Source organism: Echiichthys vipera, assembly GCF_963691815.1.
Source record: "Echiichthys vipera genome assembly, chromosome: 4".
Classification (NCBI taxonomy): Eukaryota; Metazoa; Chordata; class Actinopteri; order Perciformes; family Trachinidae; genus Echiichthys; species Echiichthys vipera.
In genome coordinates, this window is record NC_139829.1 from 24218445 (window position 1) to 24236537 (window position 18093).

Here is an 18093-nt window from a genome sequence, read left to right on the forward strand (position 1 = left end):
AAATGGCACACGACATATAGAGGAGGTCTAACGCGAAAGACTCATCTCAGCCGGAAAAAGCGACACTTAAACTGCTCCATAGATCACATTAAATTGGATTACCAATTCAAAACAGTATGACGTTTTAAGCACGGTATTAAATCAAACTTGGGACTTGTTATCAAGTATATGTATAGTATATAAGTAGAAATATACCTCCACTCCCTAATATAGATCAGATACATGGAGAAAATACATATCACGGTCTTGTGTTATGAAAAGTTCTGTTCTCATGTAATAAAAGCTACTAAAAACATACACGTGTGAATACAAGGTACCCTACTGTACTGCCAAGATTTATACTGTTAGTTAGTTTCACAACAATCTTTATGCTGAGATCTTCTGTATCTATCGACCCGACTGTATCTATTCTAGATACAGAAATGGGTGGTGCCATCTATGGGTGGCAGATTGTACTTTGCTTCTTGGTTATACTGCATATTGTTGGTGTCAGAATTCCCATTAAGTATAAAACTTTTTACAAATAGCATTATTATTGCTGTGTAGGAGGAACTCCCATGCATATTCACTCCGCACAGCTAAACTAGATAATACAAAGCACTGCAACAGTGTATCTTTTTATGTAACACAAATGTATTTTTAGCATTAGAGAGTGAGATTTATCATTTTAGCAGCAACATCCTGTCCCCCATGTATTTTGCATAAGATGGAGTGTTATCTATGCTTTATGATTATGGGGAGCACTGGAATAAAAAAAAGGGCAGACAGAGAGAGACAAGAAGAGAGAAGAGGACACATTGTTTGAAATAGAGAGGCAGAGGTAGAAGAGAAAGACAGAAAAGGCAGAAAGACAGGACGCGGCAGAGAAAAATGCAAAGCAGAGACAAGAGAGGGAGGGCAGAAAATGAATGACTTCATGAAGTGAACAAAATAAAAGAGTATTACTGTATTCACTGTATGCAGCATTTTCTTTACACAGTTAGGGAACAGCACTGCCGAGGTATTAACTCCTTTTATTATTTCTTAAAAAGGGTGATGAGATGTGTACTAAAATTCCCTCGAAACGGAGAGGTAGTTAAGACAACTAAATGTTGAATGATAAAGCAAGGTAATATATTTGTTTTCAAAGCACACAATCAAAATGTGAAATATTAGAGAGCCTGTCATATTTCGATTTTCTGTCAAATACTCTTTACTGTTTCACACTTTATCCCACTGAATCTACACAAAATCCCAGGCTTGAGCTTGTAAAAAATCTCAGCTGTCAACGTTGCAGAAATATAATTATATCAGGAGCAAGACACAAGCTCTGACAGAGAGAAAACATTTATTAAATCTACAATGTCAATCGCATCCAACATGGTCTCGTAAAAGAGCAAGGTTACAAAGGGACATTGAACTACAAACTGTATGACTCTATGACTGTTTCTAGGGGACTTTCTCGCTAAACAGACAGGATGAGAGCACATTGCTCGGAGAGATACTCCAGGTGTGCTTTTTCTTCTTTTAGGTGTCCTATTTCAGGGAGCACCTCGGCTCCCCTTGTGTAATAGGGGAATTAGTCTTCTGTGAAGTGGCACTTGACCAATTGCTTGCCATTTTAAAAGGTCAATGGGAAGCTGTTGTAATGAATTCAATTACTTGTTTAACACTACAAACCTGATTGATTGTAAGTTCGGGATCATTAATAAACCCTAACATTACCGTCAAATGGCAGTTTACATCCAGCTATCCAGACTTACATAATAAATGGTATGTAGGTGTAGTTTTTGGTGAAATGTGGATGCTTCATACACATATCCTCAGCCTGGCAGCACAGATGATCTTACTCACCAAAGTTTCAAGATTAGTGTCACCAATTCAGTATCTGACCAACGGTACATCCGCATGATAGAAATCAATCTTTTTTATATTTGTTGTTCTTAAAAAGTTTTCTGTCCACACGGCATCGGCTCAAGAAATATCTGCGATCATTTTTTTGTCAAAAGCGACTAGAGACAAATCTAGCGACTGTTTCTGATGTTATTGGAAACTTTTGCCGTATTTTGGAGGCCTTGACATGAAAGCATGTATCACTCTGAAGTTACTGTCTTCAACTAGCAGCAGTTGCTGCCTTGAGCCCCTTCCCCGACCTTCTTAGCAACTTTATTTATAAAAAGCGACTAGCAACGAATTTAGCGACTTATTCAGACCATCGGGGAAAAGGGAAAAATATATGGTAGGCTTAATTAATTCCAATGCATTCTGCTCAGAGTAACCAAACTCTATAGCCCCTGAGGTCCATCTTTCCCCACTCTCTCCTCTCACGCAGCAGCACTGCACAGACATCAGTAGGGTGGGACCCGGTTTCAGAATATCCCATTTTCCGGCTCCACTAATGCCGGCTCCATGTGGATGCTGCGGTTACAGCAGAACACGTCTTTGTGTGGAAGGGCCCCAAATGTTGCCCTTTCTGTTAAGCTGCTGAATAATGGACAGAAACATTATGATGTCACAATGAAGTTGACCATTTGGGTATAGAATGTAGTCACTTCATAATTTTTATTCTATTGGTATGAAAAGTATATTACTGTAGAAAGTCTTGAGTTTGGCCAAAAATGCATTTGAGAGGTCACAGTAACCTTGACCTTCGACCTCCAAAATCTAATCAGTTCACCCTTGAGTTCAAATGGACAGTTGTGGCGAATTTGAAGAAAATCCCTCTAGGGGTCCCTGAGATATTGCAAATCACAAAAATAGGGACGTACGGACAAACGTTTGGAAAACCCAAAAACAACGCCTCAGTGTTGAGTTAGTGTAGCGCTACAGTCTGTGCAGACAAATCCAGTCCATTCACCCAGAACTCGACAATATTTATCTTGAAGAAACACAGAGACAAAAACATTCAAATAAATCAACATATTTACACCAAGTTTGCCCTCAAGGACATTTGCGTGCGCGCGCACACACACACACACACACACACACACACACAATATATAAAACATTGCAAGCTGCGGATCTCTAATGGATAATAGCTCAAAAAGAGTTAATTCCACCATCAAGGCTGTGGGCATCTGGGTCTTGCCCCTGTGAAAATAATATCTTCAAATGATCAATATCTGTTCATGCTTCAGGTCTGTGTGATGCACGCACACATGTACACATGCAGCTTGCACTCGTTGCGTGGTCAGCTTAATGATAATGGAGGTGGACGAAGGAGATGGTGAAAGTGGTAATGAGTTTTTGATTAACTGCGTCAAATCACCAAAGCATCACTGGCTGGGGTCATCAGCAGGGTAGGTTGGGTGTGCTTGTCTAAAACATGAGATTAGATTACTGGTAAACCTTAGGGAGACGCACATTGTAGGAGTGCTTACATGATGTAGATACTAACATCTCTTGGCGTGGTATCTCTACGTGCAATGTCCATTCAATATTAAAATATTGCAGTTCTTATTTATTATTATTTTATTATTTATTTAATTTCCTTTTTGTAACGGTTTTCTCCCACTGTGAGCAGACCACAATGTTCAAATCATATGCTCATACACCGGCTCTCGCAGTATTTGCTGCAACGTGAACTGTGGCACACACACTCTATACATACATATACACACATACTCCATGTGCACAGAGACAAGAACACACCCACACACAATCTGTTGAACATACTGTCCTGCCCAAGGAAGACACAAAACATCACTGACAGCCTATAAATTGTAGTCACACTCAGGTGCACGCGTAAGCATAAGCATGCAGTTGGCAGCAACAGACAAGTAATGAGTTAGAGGGACATGGGAGAAAAGTGCTTGTCGTGCAGAAATCTCCCAACAATAATGACAGGCTTATTACATTAATTTCACACTGACAGCTTGATGTCTCCCTAAGAGGACTCACATACAGACACAGTTTCAAGGACCCTTGTAGCTTCATCCATGGTACTAACACCGGGCCACAGTTTCAGCTGCTAATTCTGACATTAAAACCGATTTTCACCTCAAAATTAACTAAATGTACCGCCTCTCCGTTATACAATGCCTCTGCCAATCAGTCAAGTTGCAGTTTAGACCCATGTCTGTCCAGACATGTGTAGTGAAGCCTTTTAAAGAATTCATTAAAAGGTATTTAGGTAGTATATTTTGGCATAATTAGACAATTCATTCTTTAGTTACGGCAAAAAAAATTGTTTTGGATGTATCAATGTCACCTTGTCCTTTGACAACCAAATTCAAAACAGTTGATCCTTGAGTCCAAGCGGAGGTTTGTGCCAAATGTAATATAATTTACTCCAGGTGTTCCTGGGATATCACGTTGACAAGAATGGGACAAATGGAGGTGGCTTGATGCTCTAAAGATAGGCTTAATTTTGGCAAGGGAAAAACGGCCATGGCCATATTCGAATATATCAGAATGAAAACAAGCTGTTTGGGTACCTACAAGTCTCTCATTTACAGACATGTTTTTAAGATAATCTTTGGCCATTTTTGCCTTTATCATAGGTATAGCTTTAGATAGTCAGTAAAGGGGGAGAGAGAAGGGATGACATGTAGCAAAGGGCCAGAAGCAAACATAAAATTCTATCCTCTACCCATAGACTGTATAAAAAATGGACGCAGCATCTCCGTCGAGGTTTGATTCCCCCTCATTTCCTCTTACCAAAAAAGGGCAGTGATGTGTCGTCGGGGGGAGGGAGATACGCCCATCTGGCTGACGTATACCCCGGAGGCGAAGTGAAGGCCAGCAGCTAGCTGCCACTCAGGAGACCACGCCCCTAATTATTCATAAACTTGAACCTCCAATAAAATAAAAACTAGCATGGTACAAAAAAGATTCACCCCCCTCAGTGTTGTCATGGAGCTATGACCTAAATATACTAGACAGACTTTTTGTACCAGGCTTTTAGATTTAATTATGCTGTGAAAAACGGCCTATTTAACATGGGGGTCAATGAGAAATTGCTCTATCCTGCCGCTACCCCTAGTGGACAATCGGAGGACTGCAATGGTGGGCACTTCCTTATTGGATCAACCAGGAAGTCGCTGTGGTCGGGGCCTGGCCATACCTGCAGACAAATTTCTGCACCACCCCAAACTGAGTACTGGCCTACTTCTAGCCACCCCAATGAAGATTGTCTGGCTCCGCCTCTGCGGACAGACGGACAGACAGACAGTTCTTACAGATGGTCATGGCTGTTGTTGACACTGAGGCATAAAAATCAGCTTTTCAAAAGCAGTGACAGTTAAGATAGTTATTCTGAAGCCACGATTGACCTTAAATGAAAAATGGCTTCTTCTTTTTTTAATTATTTTTTTATTATTTTAGAATTCATTTTGAATTCATTTGAATAATTATCTCCTTAGCTTAACTGCAGAGATAACACTATGGTAATGATGTTGTTTCTGTAATTCTGGAGCTGCTTCGTAAACTGTTCATGGACACAGAAGGAAAAGGGATGGGAACATTTTCTGTTTCACAGCTGGAAGCCCTATATTCAAATGAAATTTATTTTAGTGTAGTCCCTCAGAGGGAATCACTTTTTCAGTGTTAATGGACTAAATCTAAAATATCTCACTTGACATCATCTATTCAAGTCTGGGGGAGCTTAGGGAAGGGTAAAAGTCCATCATTTTAACCCAATTTCTATAAGTTCACTTCAACTTTCGAGGATGTTCAGTGGATCTACCTAGAAAAGGTATTTTTGGGAACAAAACAAGTCATGATTTAGAAATGTTAACTGGTGAAATTGATGCCTTATTTTGTAATTGGGAACACTGTATGGCGCATTGCTTTTACAGCACTTTGGAGTGCTCTGAATACTCTAAACACACACATGCACAGAGACAACACTAACAAAACTGTATTCTCATGTAAAGCATGTTAACAAGCTCACGATGCGCACACACACACACACACGCACACACGCACACGCACACGCACACGCACACACACACACACAGTCAAGGATTTTACACTGATATTAATTCACTGTATCCATGATATACAAATGCAAATGTCTGACGTGAGCCCAGGCACTCTGCTTGTGTGCTTCAGCATCACAGCAACAGCCTTCTGTGAGACACTTTGATAAAACCAGATCAAAGGAGAGTGGAGAAGAGGCATTCAAGACCTCCAACAATACCCTCCTTAAACAATGCCTGTAACTTGCTTTTAAAAGCAAATTAATTAATAATTATGAGGTTTTAGGTTGTGTTCAGATGTGATCAGGCATTGCAGTAATTAGTGCAGGGTTCTTTGATAGTGTGGGAGTGCCCATTTGTGTTATGTCCTGATGTGAACTTCAACCCCCTACCCCGAGGCAGTAAAACACAAATACACTGATGTACCCGCACATGGTCAGATATTAAGATGAATATACCGTCATGCATATAGATAAAGTTACATACCTCGACTCAGGTGATGAGATGAAAAGGTGTGTTGTGCCAGCCAAAACTGGCTAACTAAATGCCAACACAAGGTTTTATACCAAGGTGCATTGTTTAATTATTTTAACACCTGTCTTCTGGGATTTGATGTTGCACAGCCTCCTCTTCCCTACACCTCCTCCGTCCCTGTCTGTCATCTCCAATTCAACAGTCCTGTTCACTCATCCCTATAGAGCCCTCTTCCCTTATATTCTGCCTCTTACATTCACCATCTACCTTTCATTTTGCCTCCACCACATTCCTTTTGCTTGGTCTCTTCACCTTCATCCTTTGTGCAATCCGCTTGCTATTTCCAACATTGGACCCCAGATAATCCAATCTCATTCAATGATATCTTTCCATCCCTTGATGTCAATGTTTTGTCCCGTCCTTCTTTTTTTTTTTAATGGCTCTCAATCATTTATAAATCTGTGCTTTTTTTCTTTCAAGACACTTTCTTTGTCACTGCTTCTTCCATTCCTCTGCCCCACTCTCTGTGTGCGTCTCTTTAACATCGTGTTCCCACTTTTCCCGCCTCCATTTTTATCCTCTCCTCTTTGCGCATCCCCATGCTTCCAAAGCTTAGTTTTATGGTTGCAGTCTTGCCACACTACTCTTCATTTTCAACTACATCCGTCCCTCTATCCCCTGTGAAAGCCTGCCTTATATCCACTGGGTTATTCACTAAGTACACTTGAAGGAAGCCAGGGATCTGGCATAGCATCTTATCAAGCATTCATTTTCTATCCTCACACCCCTTTTTACTTATCTTCCTTTGGAAAGTGGCAGGTAAGGACTGCCGGAAATATTTAACTATACATCTCCCTGAGCATCTGTTTTTTTTTTTTTAGCTCAAGCCCACACTCCCCTCCCCTGTGTTCTTTTTACCTTTAGCAGGCGTACAGATGGCAGGAAAGCTGCATGGCACAGTTTTCTGATGGTCCAGTTGAGTGGCCGTGGTGCATCCAGCTGGTTCATGGTGCCCACTCTTCACGATGCAGCCACTGGTGCCCGGTGGCTTTTCCCGGGACCAGGATTAATGCTGCAAAAATGGGAGAGGGTCTCCAACTCCAACTGCCGAAAAGCATGCAAGTCCCAGGGCATGACCCACAACGGACAACCATCAACCACTACCGCCACCACCTTGAAGGCTTTACTCCACCAAGCAGATTAAGCTCTCACCTGGGCAGCTCTCTGCCCCGCGCCCCCTCCCTCCCTCCCTGCCCCCTCCTTGTCTCTGGCCCACAAAGATCCAAAGAGTCCGAGGCAAGCCAAACCTGGAGCACTAGGAACATCCGATTCCTCTTCCACCAGTAGCCAGAGTGTACTCAGCTCTGGCGAGAAAAAAAACCCAGAGTGTCCAGTATTTTCCCAAACAATGGAGCAGAGCGCAGCAATGCACAGCAGAGATAAGAGTGTATAGAGTGAGAGGGACGCAGGTAGAGAAGGAGAAAAAGGATAGAAAGAGATGGAGGAGAAATGGAGATGAGGAGAGACGAGCAGTGCAGTGCAGTATAGCGCAGAGGAGAGAGGAGAGGAAAGGAGAGTATAGCGCAGAGCACATAAACGGAGCAGCCTGACAGGCAGCGGCTTGGATTTGAGGCTGCAGGCACACTACTGTCTCTAAGATGAGAGGAGGAGAGAGAGAGAGAATGGAAGAGAAAGAGGCAGGCAGATGGAGGGAGAAATTGAATGGGGAGACATAAAATAAGATCCAACACAACTGATGAACAAGCTGAAATTGAAACTATGAGGATGAAAAGAAAAAGATTGCTTCTACGCATGGGAAAAAAAGATGAGCGATGGAGAGAGGGAGAGAGAGAGAGAGAGAGAGAGAGAGAGAGAGGTGGCAAGAATGAGAGAATGGAAAAGGAGGAGATGTAATGAGGGGCTGTATGGTGGTCAAAAGGAAAATGGGTGAAGTGGAGTCAAAACTCTGTCTTATCAGATGGAGCTTGAGGATTGAAGCACATGAAACAACTTGGTATAGTGTCAGCTGAGAGGAGTACGACCTACTTACTGATTTGCACTACACATTATATTAATGCATTAAAGAGGTTAAAATAAGAACACTAAAAATGTGGTTGTTATTTTGCACCTCCCCCTCTCCTATTTGGAGCAGTTCAGTTTGACATACTTTGATATTAAGTTTAAAGGTGCTCTACTAAAAATACTGAGAAAAATTGGGCTGGGATTGCCTCCACACGGCTGAAACTAAATGTTTTCCATGGGGGGGGGGGTGGAACAGTGGTTAGGGCAGTTGCCCCATGTAAAGAGGCTGAAGGTCCTTGAGGCAGCGGCGCATGTTCGACTCAAGCCTGCGGCCCTTTGCTACATGTCTCCCCCTCTCTCTCACCCCATTTCCTGTTTGTCCTATCTAGTAAAAGGCTTGAAAACTGACAAAAAATGTATCTTTAAAAAAAAAAAACGTTTTCCATGTGGCACTTGAACTCTATACTAGCAGGTGGTGGTAATCTGTCTTTGTCATTCGAAAAGGGACACTGGAAGGCCAACAGGACATCTCAAGATGCTAAATAGCCAGTTTGGACAAATTAGATTTACAGTGTGCAAGCGATTACAAACCGTTTCTGCTATAGAGCTCAGTGGCTAAAAGAAAAGAAATCTTACCTAATTTAAAAGTTTACTTTCTATCTCACTGTCTTTTGATTTAAGCCGTTTGTTTACTTTTCTCACTTCCAATTCTCTTCTTGTGCACTGACTGAATTGTCAATCAGGGCAATTTCACTCACAGACGGCTTAGCTGCTGATAAAAAACAGCCGATGCGGGCTGACTAGTGCCAACACAAACACAAGGGCGTCCGGCCAACTTGGACCGACAACTGACCGACAGCTCAGTGTGTCCCTCCCTGAAGTATACACGAGCACGGGCCTGAGATTTTGACTAGAGGCTAAATGATTACTCTAACTGTTTTTGTTGCATTTGAAAATAGCATTTCCTAAATGTTATTTGTGCACACAGTGACACTACAACCATCCACAGAGCTGTACTGTAGGAACCCAGAGAATATAAACAATGGTTAAACTAATCAGTCGAGTACAGCTCTCAAAGACTTGAATGCTTAATTATAAAACACAAATAAAGGTAAAACTAGCCAGCTGTTATTGTTTTATCTTTGTTGGTGTTTGGTGTGCCTTTGTTTCTATACAAAGTTGCTCTGACAGTCCGTCTACAGGGACTTACGGATTCACACTTAAACACCAAAATGCTTGTCAAAACAAAAGATATGAAAAAAAGAACTCAACAAATCTCTTTGTGATAGATTTGACATTGTTTGACCGGTTGAGGAGCGATGCATGATGTGATTCTCTGTAGTAGGGATAAAAGCAAGAGAGTTTAGAGGTGTTGATTACAACACAGGGTGGCCACTCCACGTTGACACTAGTGCTGTCACCATCATGATTTTGCTGACAATGACTCCAATTTGTCAGAACATATGATGTGAAATATTTTGAGGGAATATCATTTGAAGATTTGTGTATATGCATATAAACATATGTACAGCTGGAATTATCCAGTACTCTTTGTTTCACTTGAAACTGTTCTCAATATAATGATAAAATACTACATTTTCATTTTTTTGAAAATATGCTACATGCTTCAGAACGCATCTAATTCACTTTCTATTTGAGGCAACATATATAGTGACTTTATAATGTCCTTGATTGTAGAGAACTATGCAAAATCATATATGTTCGCTCAAATAAAGTTGATCAGGCATGTAATAATTGCGACAGCCCTAATTGTCACTGTAAAAATAATGGTTTAATGACAAACTATAAATGATACATTGTCATATTGCTGGCATGATTTTCTAACACATAGGTGATAGTATTTAGTTCTTATTGATCTCTTCAGTCGCTCCCTCACAGTTGGTAGGTGTTTTCCCCTGACAGTCAGGGACTGGCATTAATAATATGTACTCCACTGACCATGGGCTTCCCTGGGAACTTCCAAGAACTCTGGGAGATCCCAACCTTCTCGCTTCACACTCTAATCTCAACCAATGAAATGGTTCAGCAAACTCTGCACACTCTGAATCCTGACTCTAGATGGCAACCTTCTAATGTTCAATACCTATCTCAGTCTGGGCATCAACATCCAAACCTTATTCCTATGGTATATAATGCTACAGTAAACATTCTTAATCGTTTTCAAACAAAAAAGGTCACTTAACTAGAATAGAGCCAAAAAGACTGTTTTTTAAATAATTATTATTAAATGCATTTGGATACTGAGTGGAAGAAGTCTATTATTTTACTGCCAAACAAGCGAGATACACACTGCAACCACCAGGGGGCATCAGTTCAACACACCTGCTGCAGAGTGGCCTGTTTGTTTTATGCTCTCACTCTTCGTGGCAAATTATCACAACGTTAAAATGTATTACAGCACTGGCAGAGAACAAGACCAGACGAGATGAGATTTAATTCTCTCCCGGTGTTTCATTTCTCCCAGTGGGAGCTTAACTTGGCAGATGAGGGAGGCAATTTACTGTGACTTACTTTTAAGTGCTTCAGAGCTTGTATCACATAATGAAGGCAAAACAATACATATCCAAAAATATTTTGTCAGTCAAGTTTTCAGTTCAAGCGAGAAAATGTGTCATTTATCTTGAAGCAAGATGAGAACGAGGTAAACAGCATTTTTACATATGAATCGCAGAATATACTATGAACTTTGTCAGTTACCACACTGTACGCACAGCATGATTACTGTGCCAACTAAAGTCCCTTCGCTCTACTGCCTACAGATGTGGATTTATGTGGTATTATGTAAATATAAGAATAAGTTAGTGTGTGTGTGTGTGTGTGTGTGTGTGTGTGTGTGTGTGTGTGTGTGTGTGTGTGTGTGTGTGTGTGTGCGTGTGTGTGTGTAAGTGTGTGTGTGTGTGTGCGTGCGTGCGTGCTTGTGTGTGTGTGTGTGTGTGTGTGTATCTGTGAATGTCTGAATAATTTCACAACCCAATAGCAGCCGTGAAGAAACTGCACATTTCATCATCTGCTGTAAGTGTGTGTGAGCACATTAATGTGTAATAATAACACTGAGTGGGTGTTCTCTGTAGCCCACTTCTACACATTTCTTCTACGAATAGACCTTTTGACATCGCCTATCTGCACTGTGACAGTAGTGAGAAAGAAGTCCATTTTCACCCGCCATTCAAACAAAGCCAAGAGCTCCTGAGAAGCCGCTCGCTCATTTGAAATGTGAATCCTCTATGGTAGAAATGCTTGAGGAGATCAGTGAGATTAGTGGAATATTAATGTTGTACTTTATACACGACACTGTAATTGGAGTCCTGTCAAAAAAATGATGTGTTTACAAGTGCCTGCACTCCAACTGAAATTATTTTTGGTGTGCTACAGCATACATATCAGCTCAATAAATGGCATGTGTTCTCCTTTGATTAAAAAAAAACAAAAAACAGAAACCAAAAGAGAGAAATTTATAATTTATATTTTTTTTATTCATGATGCCGCCCCCTAGTTTAGCATTAATTCGATGGAGTAGTGTTGGGTACATGTTGAAGAAGACTTTATTTTGGTCAATTATGTTCCGAGGTGCTCTGTGTTGTTACTCAGTATGTTTGATTTGAACCAAAGCTTTTATGTGTACAGTTGGGCAACCATTTGATTTACCTTAGGAAGCTGTGATTCCGTTTATTTAGAGTATCCTGCTGATTCAGCTCCTGTTTGTGACTCAGTGCAGCTAATATACACTAACTGCACTGCAACTGCTCAGCTTACTGAATTATATTTATATTTATTTATTTATTACACCAAATAAGTGTCCAGATCTCATCAACTTATTTTGTCCTGACAGTTAATTGTGATTTGTTGTGAAGAGGAGAACACAAAATCCCCCAAACATTTAAATCCAAACTTCCTATAGTGACCTGCCCTGCTCCAACAGAACCAGATTGAACTTGTTTTACAGGCAGTTTCTTTGTTGGGGTCAGTTGTGCATGGTGTCTCCCAGGAATTAAACTTTATTTTAGAAACAAAAAGTACTCTCTTGCAGTGTTTTTAACCAAGTTGTCAAGGTAACACCACAGGGTTAGCTGTAGGCAGCTGCAGACATACAACTTGGGAACACAGTTAATGTGTTTGTTGTTTCCTATTAAGGTTTCCATCAGTATCAAGACAGGGCTGCCTCAAGTGATAACAGAACAACTTGTCTCAATCTTCAACTATACAATTTTGGCCACCCTTGACTCTGTTGCACAGGTCAAAACTAAATAAACGTAAGCCTCTGTCCTCACCTTGGCTTAATACCAGTAATATTAGAGAAATAATGATAGCATGTAGAAGGGCAGAGTGGAGGTGGAAGCTGGATAAATTGCAGATCTCATTTCAAATTCTCAAGGACCTCTTGGATAAATACCAGCTGGCTATAAAAAAAAATGCCAGGGCTCAGTTCTTTACCAATCTTATTGACAAAACCTCTCATAATCTCCGCGAACTTTTTAACTTGTTCAACTCTGTCATGTCTTCATCTCTCACCCACCGCTTGGAACAATCTGTGTCTAAATGTGATGACTTCTTAAACTCCTTTAGAGCCAAAGCACTTGACATCGGAGTTAGTATTAATGCATCTGTAGCATAGCCTATCAATCTCCTCTTATAACACTGCAGTTTGCAATCCCATTAATTACATCGATTTATAAGAACTTCAGCGCATTTTCTTAAGCCTGAAAACAGAGCCAAGAGAAGGTGCAGTAGTCCAATTTTCTCTCAGGCCACTTGAATTACAATAAGCTTAATGTGGGATTTTTGCCCAGTGACTCCAAAAATAATTTGCTTACCCCAGATTTAAGTCAGATGTTTTTTCAACACAGACAATCATGGTGAAAAACGTACTTGTAGGTCCAGGAAGTGTTGAGGACTGTAATAATCAAATGGAAACACACATACTTACAAACAGTAAAACAAGTGGCTAAATGGCTGTGATAACAAAGTTGTCTGTTGTAGATTGATGGTGCCCAAAGTCTCTGTCCAATTTGGCCTCCTCTCCCTCTTCTCTGTGTGATGCTCATTCCTTGAAGGATTTTTGGTAAGTGACTGTTCAATATCTCCCTTCATATGCGCACGCACGCACGCGCACACACACACACACACACACACACACACACACACACACACACACACACACACACACACACACACACACACACACACACACACACACACACACACACACACACACACACACACACACACACACACACACACACACACACACACACACACACACACACACTACCCCCTACTTCGCTTGCCCTGAGGAAGCAGGAAGACCTCTGCTGAGTCGAGTACACTCTTCCATCTGGAGAGTGGCAATGATTATTAGCCTGCGGGATGAAACCACATGCACACACACACACACACACACACACCACCACTGAGTTGTGCATCCAATCATAGTTGTGCTAACATGCCAATGTCCTATTGCAGTTCGATGCTTCATAAAATGTCTGCAACACACCTTATAAACAATATTTACTCATGTCCCACAAGTTGTTACATAGAGTATCCGTCTTCACATCACTGAAATCAGATCCACATTTTTAGGCCTCTATAGCAGGACTGCTAAATGTTACTGACAGGTGCAAACAATGGTTGATAAACAGGGGTAACAGACTGAGAAGGTATTACTTAAAAATAATGATGTATAATAATAATAATCCTTCCCATGTGTCTATCCTTTAACACAGCTAACATTTGTTATTTCAGGTGAGTAAAGTTCTCTACACTACAACATTTACATTTGAAGAGAATATCCTGGATTTTTATTTTATTTTTTATAAACAAGCTCTATTTTGATGCTTTTTTTTGGCACTCCGGCACCTTCTTCCAACACTACATAAGATGGTAAGATTATTATATCACAGTATATTTATCTTTAAGTACAAGTTTGAGGTTCTTATTTTTTAACTTAAGTATTTTCTTTTCATGCTACGTTTTACTTCTACTCCACTACATTTCTTTGTTATCTCAATTATCTCAGTTACTCTACCAATTAAGATTTTTGCTTCACACCGATAGATACTTGTTGCAGAGTTAACACACAGGTTTCACAGTGAGTTATAAACAAATACTTGCTGTTGAATTGCCGGTTTTATGTGTCAACATTTTGTTTTTTTCAAAGTAGGAAGAAACATTGTGGTGGTGATTTAACCATGGATTTAACCTGACTGAAACGATTGCAAGAACAACAACAGGTGTCAAGCGAGCTGTTATGGAGAGCAGTGATGCAGAAGCACACAAAGAAGACTCTAGCGGTAGCGCGCAGAGCGTTGTCCGCCTACAGGAAGTGCATGGAGCAAGTCTCCCAGTATGCCAGTATTCTACTAGTTACATGGCAGAGTCAAAATCCATACAATATTGCAAATTCCTACTGGAGGGGGAGCTAAGGCAGAGTCCACATATGCTGTTCTTCCGTTGTAGATTCTGGAGCAGCAGAAGATAACCTAAGGTTGGCGCCTGGTCAGTTATGTTCAGTCTCATCAGTACTTGCTTGTGGCTATGGAGTGTGTGACGATGCTGACTGCAGTTGACTAATGGCCGTCGGGATCTTATATATTTTGATGCTGTACTTTTACTTTAATAATATTTGAACCACACCATAACTTAAAGTAGGCTAATGTTATGCAGCATGAGGTTTGTTAAGTAAAATAAAACTTGCCTTACAATCATGATTAAGAATGCACTCCATGTTATAAATCAATAGACAATTTCTAACTTCTCACCCTTCATTTTCTTTTGGAAACGTTTTTTCCCCTGTAAGCGCTGATAATTTTCCTCAACTCCTCCTGCTGTAACTTGAGTTACTCCGCATTTACTGTCAACCTTCAACACTCACACATACACAAAGATCAAAAAATTGTTCATGTTAATCTTTTTGGTTGTGAATTTCATATTTCACAATTCAATGGGCCGAAATGTGCTGGTATCAGTTAAATGTTTGGTAAAAGACACAAAAGTGACACAGATAGGGCATGGGTGGCAGGGAGGAAGGCAAGAAGACAGGAGAGGAAGACAGGAGATATGATATGACAGTAAATATAACAAGTAACAGAGTACAGTAAATGAGACAAGAATAGCAATGAGGTAGAGGGGAGAAGAAGGTATTAAAGTTTTGAATCATGGAAGGAAGGAGGTCTTTAAAAATGGTCCCACAGATAAATTCAACCTTTTAGTTTTGCACATATTATTTCATGCTGTGAGGTAGTCTGACAAAGGAACAGCAAGAGTCAATCCTCTTTTCTCTGCAATAGAAATTATTAATGTGGCATTTGGCATTCCCTATAACAGAAGTATCTTACGACTACATGGTGGCAGTTGTAGAACAAAGACATGCACCATTAGATTTATGGTTAAGATACTGACTCTTTCACTCACCATAACCACATAAAATGCATCCCATAAATCACAATATTTGTTCCTGCAGACAAGATTGAACATAGTGACTTTGTTCAGTTGTACGTCCTGTCTTGCTGTTTTGTCCTACAACCTGACGGACATCAGACAAACTAAAGGCCAAGCCACACATCCTGTATGAGCAGTGTGACGGCTACCTCACTTAAAACTACTGTGGCTCACACACCTGTGGTCTTCACACACAACTGTTACGTTAAATATAAATAGCTAAATGTTTTGCATGTCTGTGACATCTACAACATACTGTATGTACACATTGAAATTGGATTGCATGCACAGTTATGATGTTAATACGACTGCCAAAAGACGATACTGTCTCTTTTTGCTGTGAATTGCTGTGGCTCCTCCAACCTGTTAACAAGGGTGCCAGAAAAAAAGTTACAAGACTCGTGCAACTCACGCGCAGCTTATGTGCAGCTTACGTGAGATGTGTGGCGAGGCCAAAACAGATGACTTAATTAACATTAAATGCTCAGTATGAAACTGAAAAAAGATGTCACCATGGTCCGCGTTATACATGTAAGGAGTACGAAACAGCTGGATCGTCACTGTGCTGCATTTTTACAAACTTTGACAATTTTCTCTCTGGTCACATCTCCTACTCCCTGTTGCTCTGCTTGCAGTTCCCATACTCATAGAACTGTTATTAGGAATAATTAGAAAAAGAAGTTCACAGCAAACTATACTGCAAAGTATCCTCCTGACTGTGTCATGTGTAACTAATATGCTGTTATTTTGTAACTTTACAAATTAGGGCTGCTTAAACAATCAAGGTACATGCAAACGTTACTACTTCACAACATTAGTAAACAAAATGTGTTCCTTCATACTTGATATAAGTGTTGTTTCTTTTGGTATGTGGTACTTTTAACAGGCCGATGTTTTTCAAATTAACAGAACAATGGGACTCTATGAGTGTAATGAGGTAACACAAATGTAAACCCTCAGTATATAAAACAACTCTATGCTGCATTCAGCCGCTCTTCCGTGAACCAAAAGCATCAACACAACAAGGGTCACAAAAAATGTAGCCTACATTGTATGGTGAATGTGCTGTAATAATACAGAAATACAGTTCAGGACCATGTACTACAAAGCAGGATTTGGGGTGAGCAACTTCAGGTTTAACCCTGGGTTTTCTGTGTAACGATTGATGTTCACTTATTTCCAGTGTTCATCGCCATGGTAACCTATGCTGCACACCTAACCTGCTACAGCACAGGTTATGTTCAAGATAACAGATAAACACGTATAAAAGCCCACTGTGCGCATGTCAAAGTAACTTCATTGTGTTTTTGTATACCAATATCATCCTACAACAGACACTGATTAAAGAACTACACACCTCCGAGGCTGCAGCTGAAAGAATAAGGCTAAAATTGTCATTCATTGGCACACTTTTCGATTTGTAACTGTGTCTTTCTGTTGTCAAGTGATATTATAAGCCTTTTAATTTATGCATTCACACACTTGCCAATTTTTTTACCAGCTGTCCTTCCTGTATTTAGCAGCTGCAACTGTGTTGCTTTTAGCTTAGATTGTCTGTTTAACTTCTTGGTATTTGTCTAATTTTATAGTTGACTCTTCATTTGTAAAATATTCTGCGAAGCTGCCAGAAGACTTGTATGTTTGCAACTGGTGGATGTTGCAAACACCACCCCTTTTATATTAATACACTCATGGCTTGGGTTGATTTATCAAGTTTATATCCACCATCATGTGACCGCTAAGCATGACTGCACTTGTGAAGCCAGATAACGAAAAGAGATCCTAGGTATGTGTTTTCATCTTCTGTCCAATGACGCAGAGAGGTGAGACAATGGACCATGGCAAGAGAACATCACTGCAGTCGCTCTGAGACACACCAGTGTGATACTGACTGAGAGGTCAAATTAGAGTGAAGACAACGATGACTACGAGTAAAGGACAATGGGGAAAGTAGAGAAACAGAGGAGGGTATGGCGGAGGGAGAAATGAAGGGACTCAACCATTTAAGATAACACTGTGTTATTGTTTCACGCATATCATTGGATGCCAGCATTAGATTGCTGTTTTGCATAATGTAGCTGCATTAAAGCAGCTGAAGCGATTCAAGCTTTCACATAAAGTTTTCCATCTGATTCCTGCAGCGGCAATGAGGCTGAGAAATGTTTAATTGTGTATAACATTAACGGTCTACCAGGGAAATTTGGGTCATACAGTTTCTACCTTATGATTTATGTCTATCTAT

General features: G+C 40.4%; 1 protein-coding gene across 6 annotated transcripts in view; it reads right to left on the reverse strand.

Annotated features, from left to right (window-relative positions):
• The window catches only part of trpm3 (transient receptor potential cation channel, subfamily M, member 3), a gene marked incomplete at both ends in the record, with an annotated part of 133644 nt that overhangs the window by 100050 nt on the left and 15501 nt on the right, over nt 1-18093 (reverse strand). For 2 of the 6 annotated variants that reach the window (XM_083912676.1, XM_083912675.1), the window contains one exon: nt 7293-7392. The exons of 3 other annotated variants lie outside the window; for them this stretch is intronic. In XM_083912676.1, the coding sequence (XP_083768802.1) occupies nt 7293-7382 (90 nt within the window). Of the gene's footprint in view, nt 1-7292; nt 7418-18093 lie in introns of those variants that run through there. One more of the 6 variants, XM_083912677.1, reaches the window with a different exon arrangement.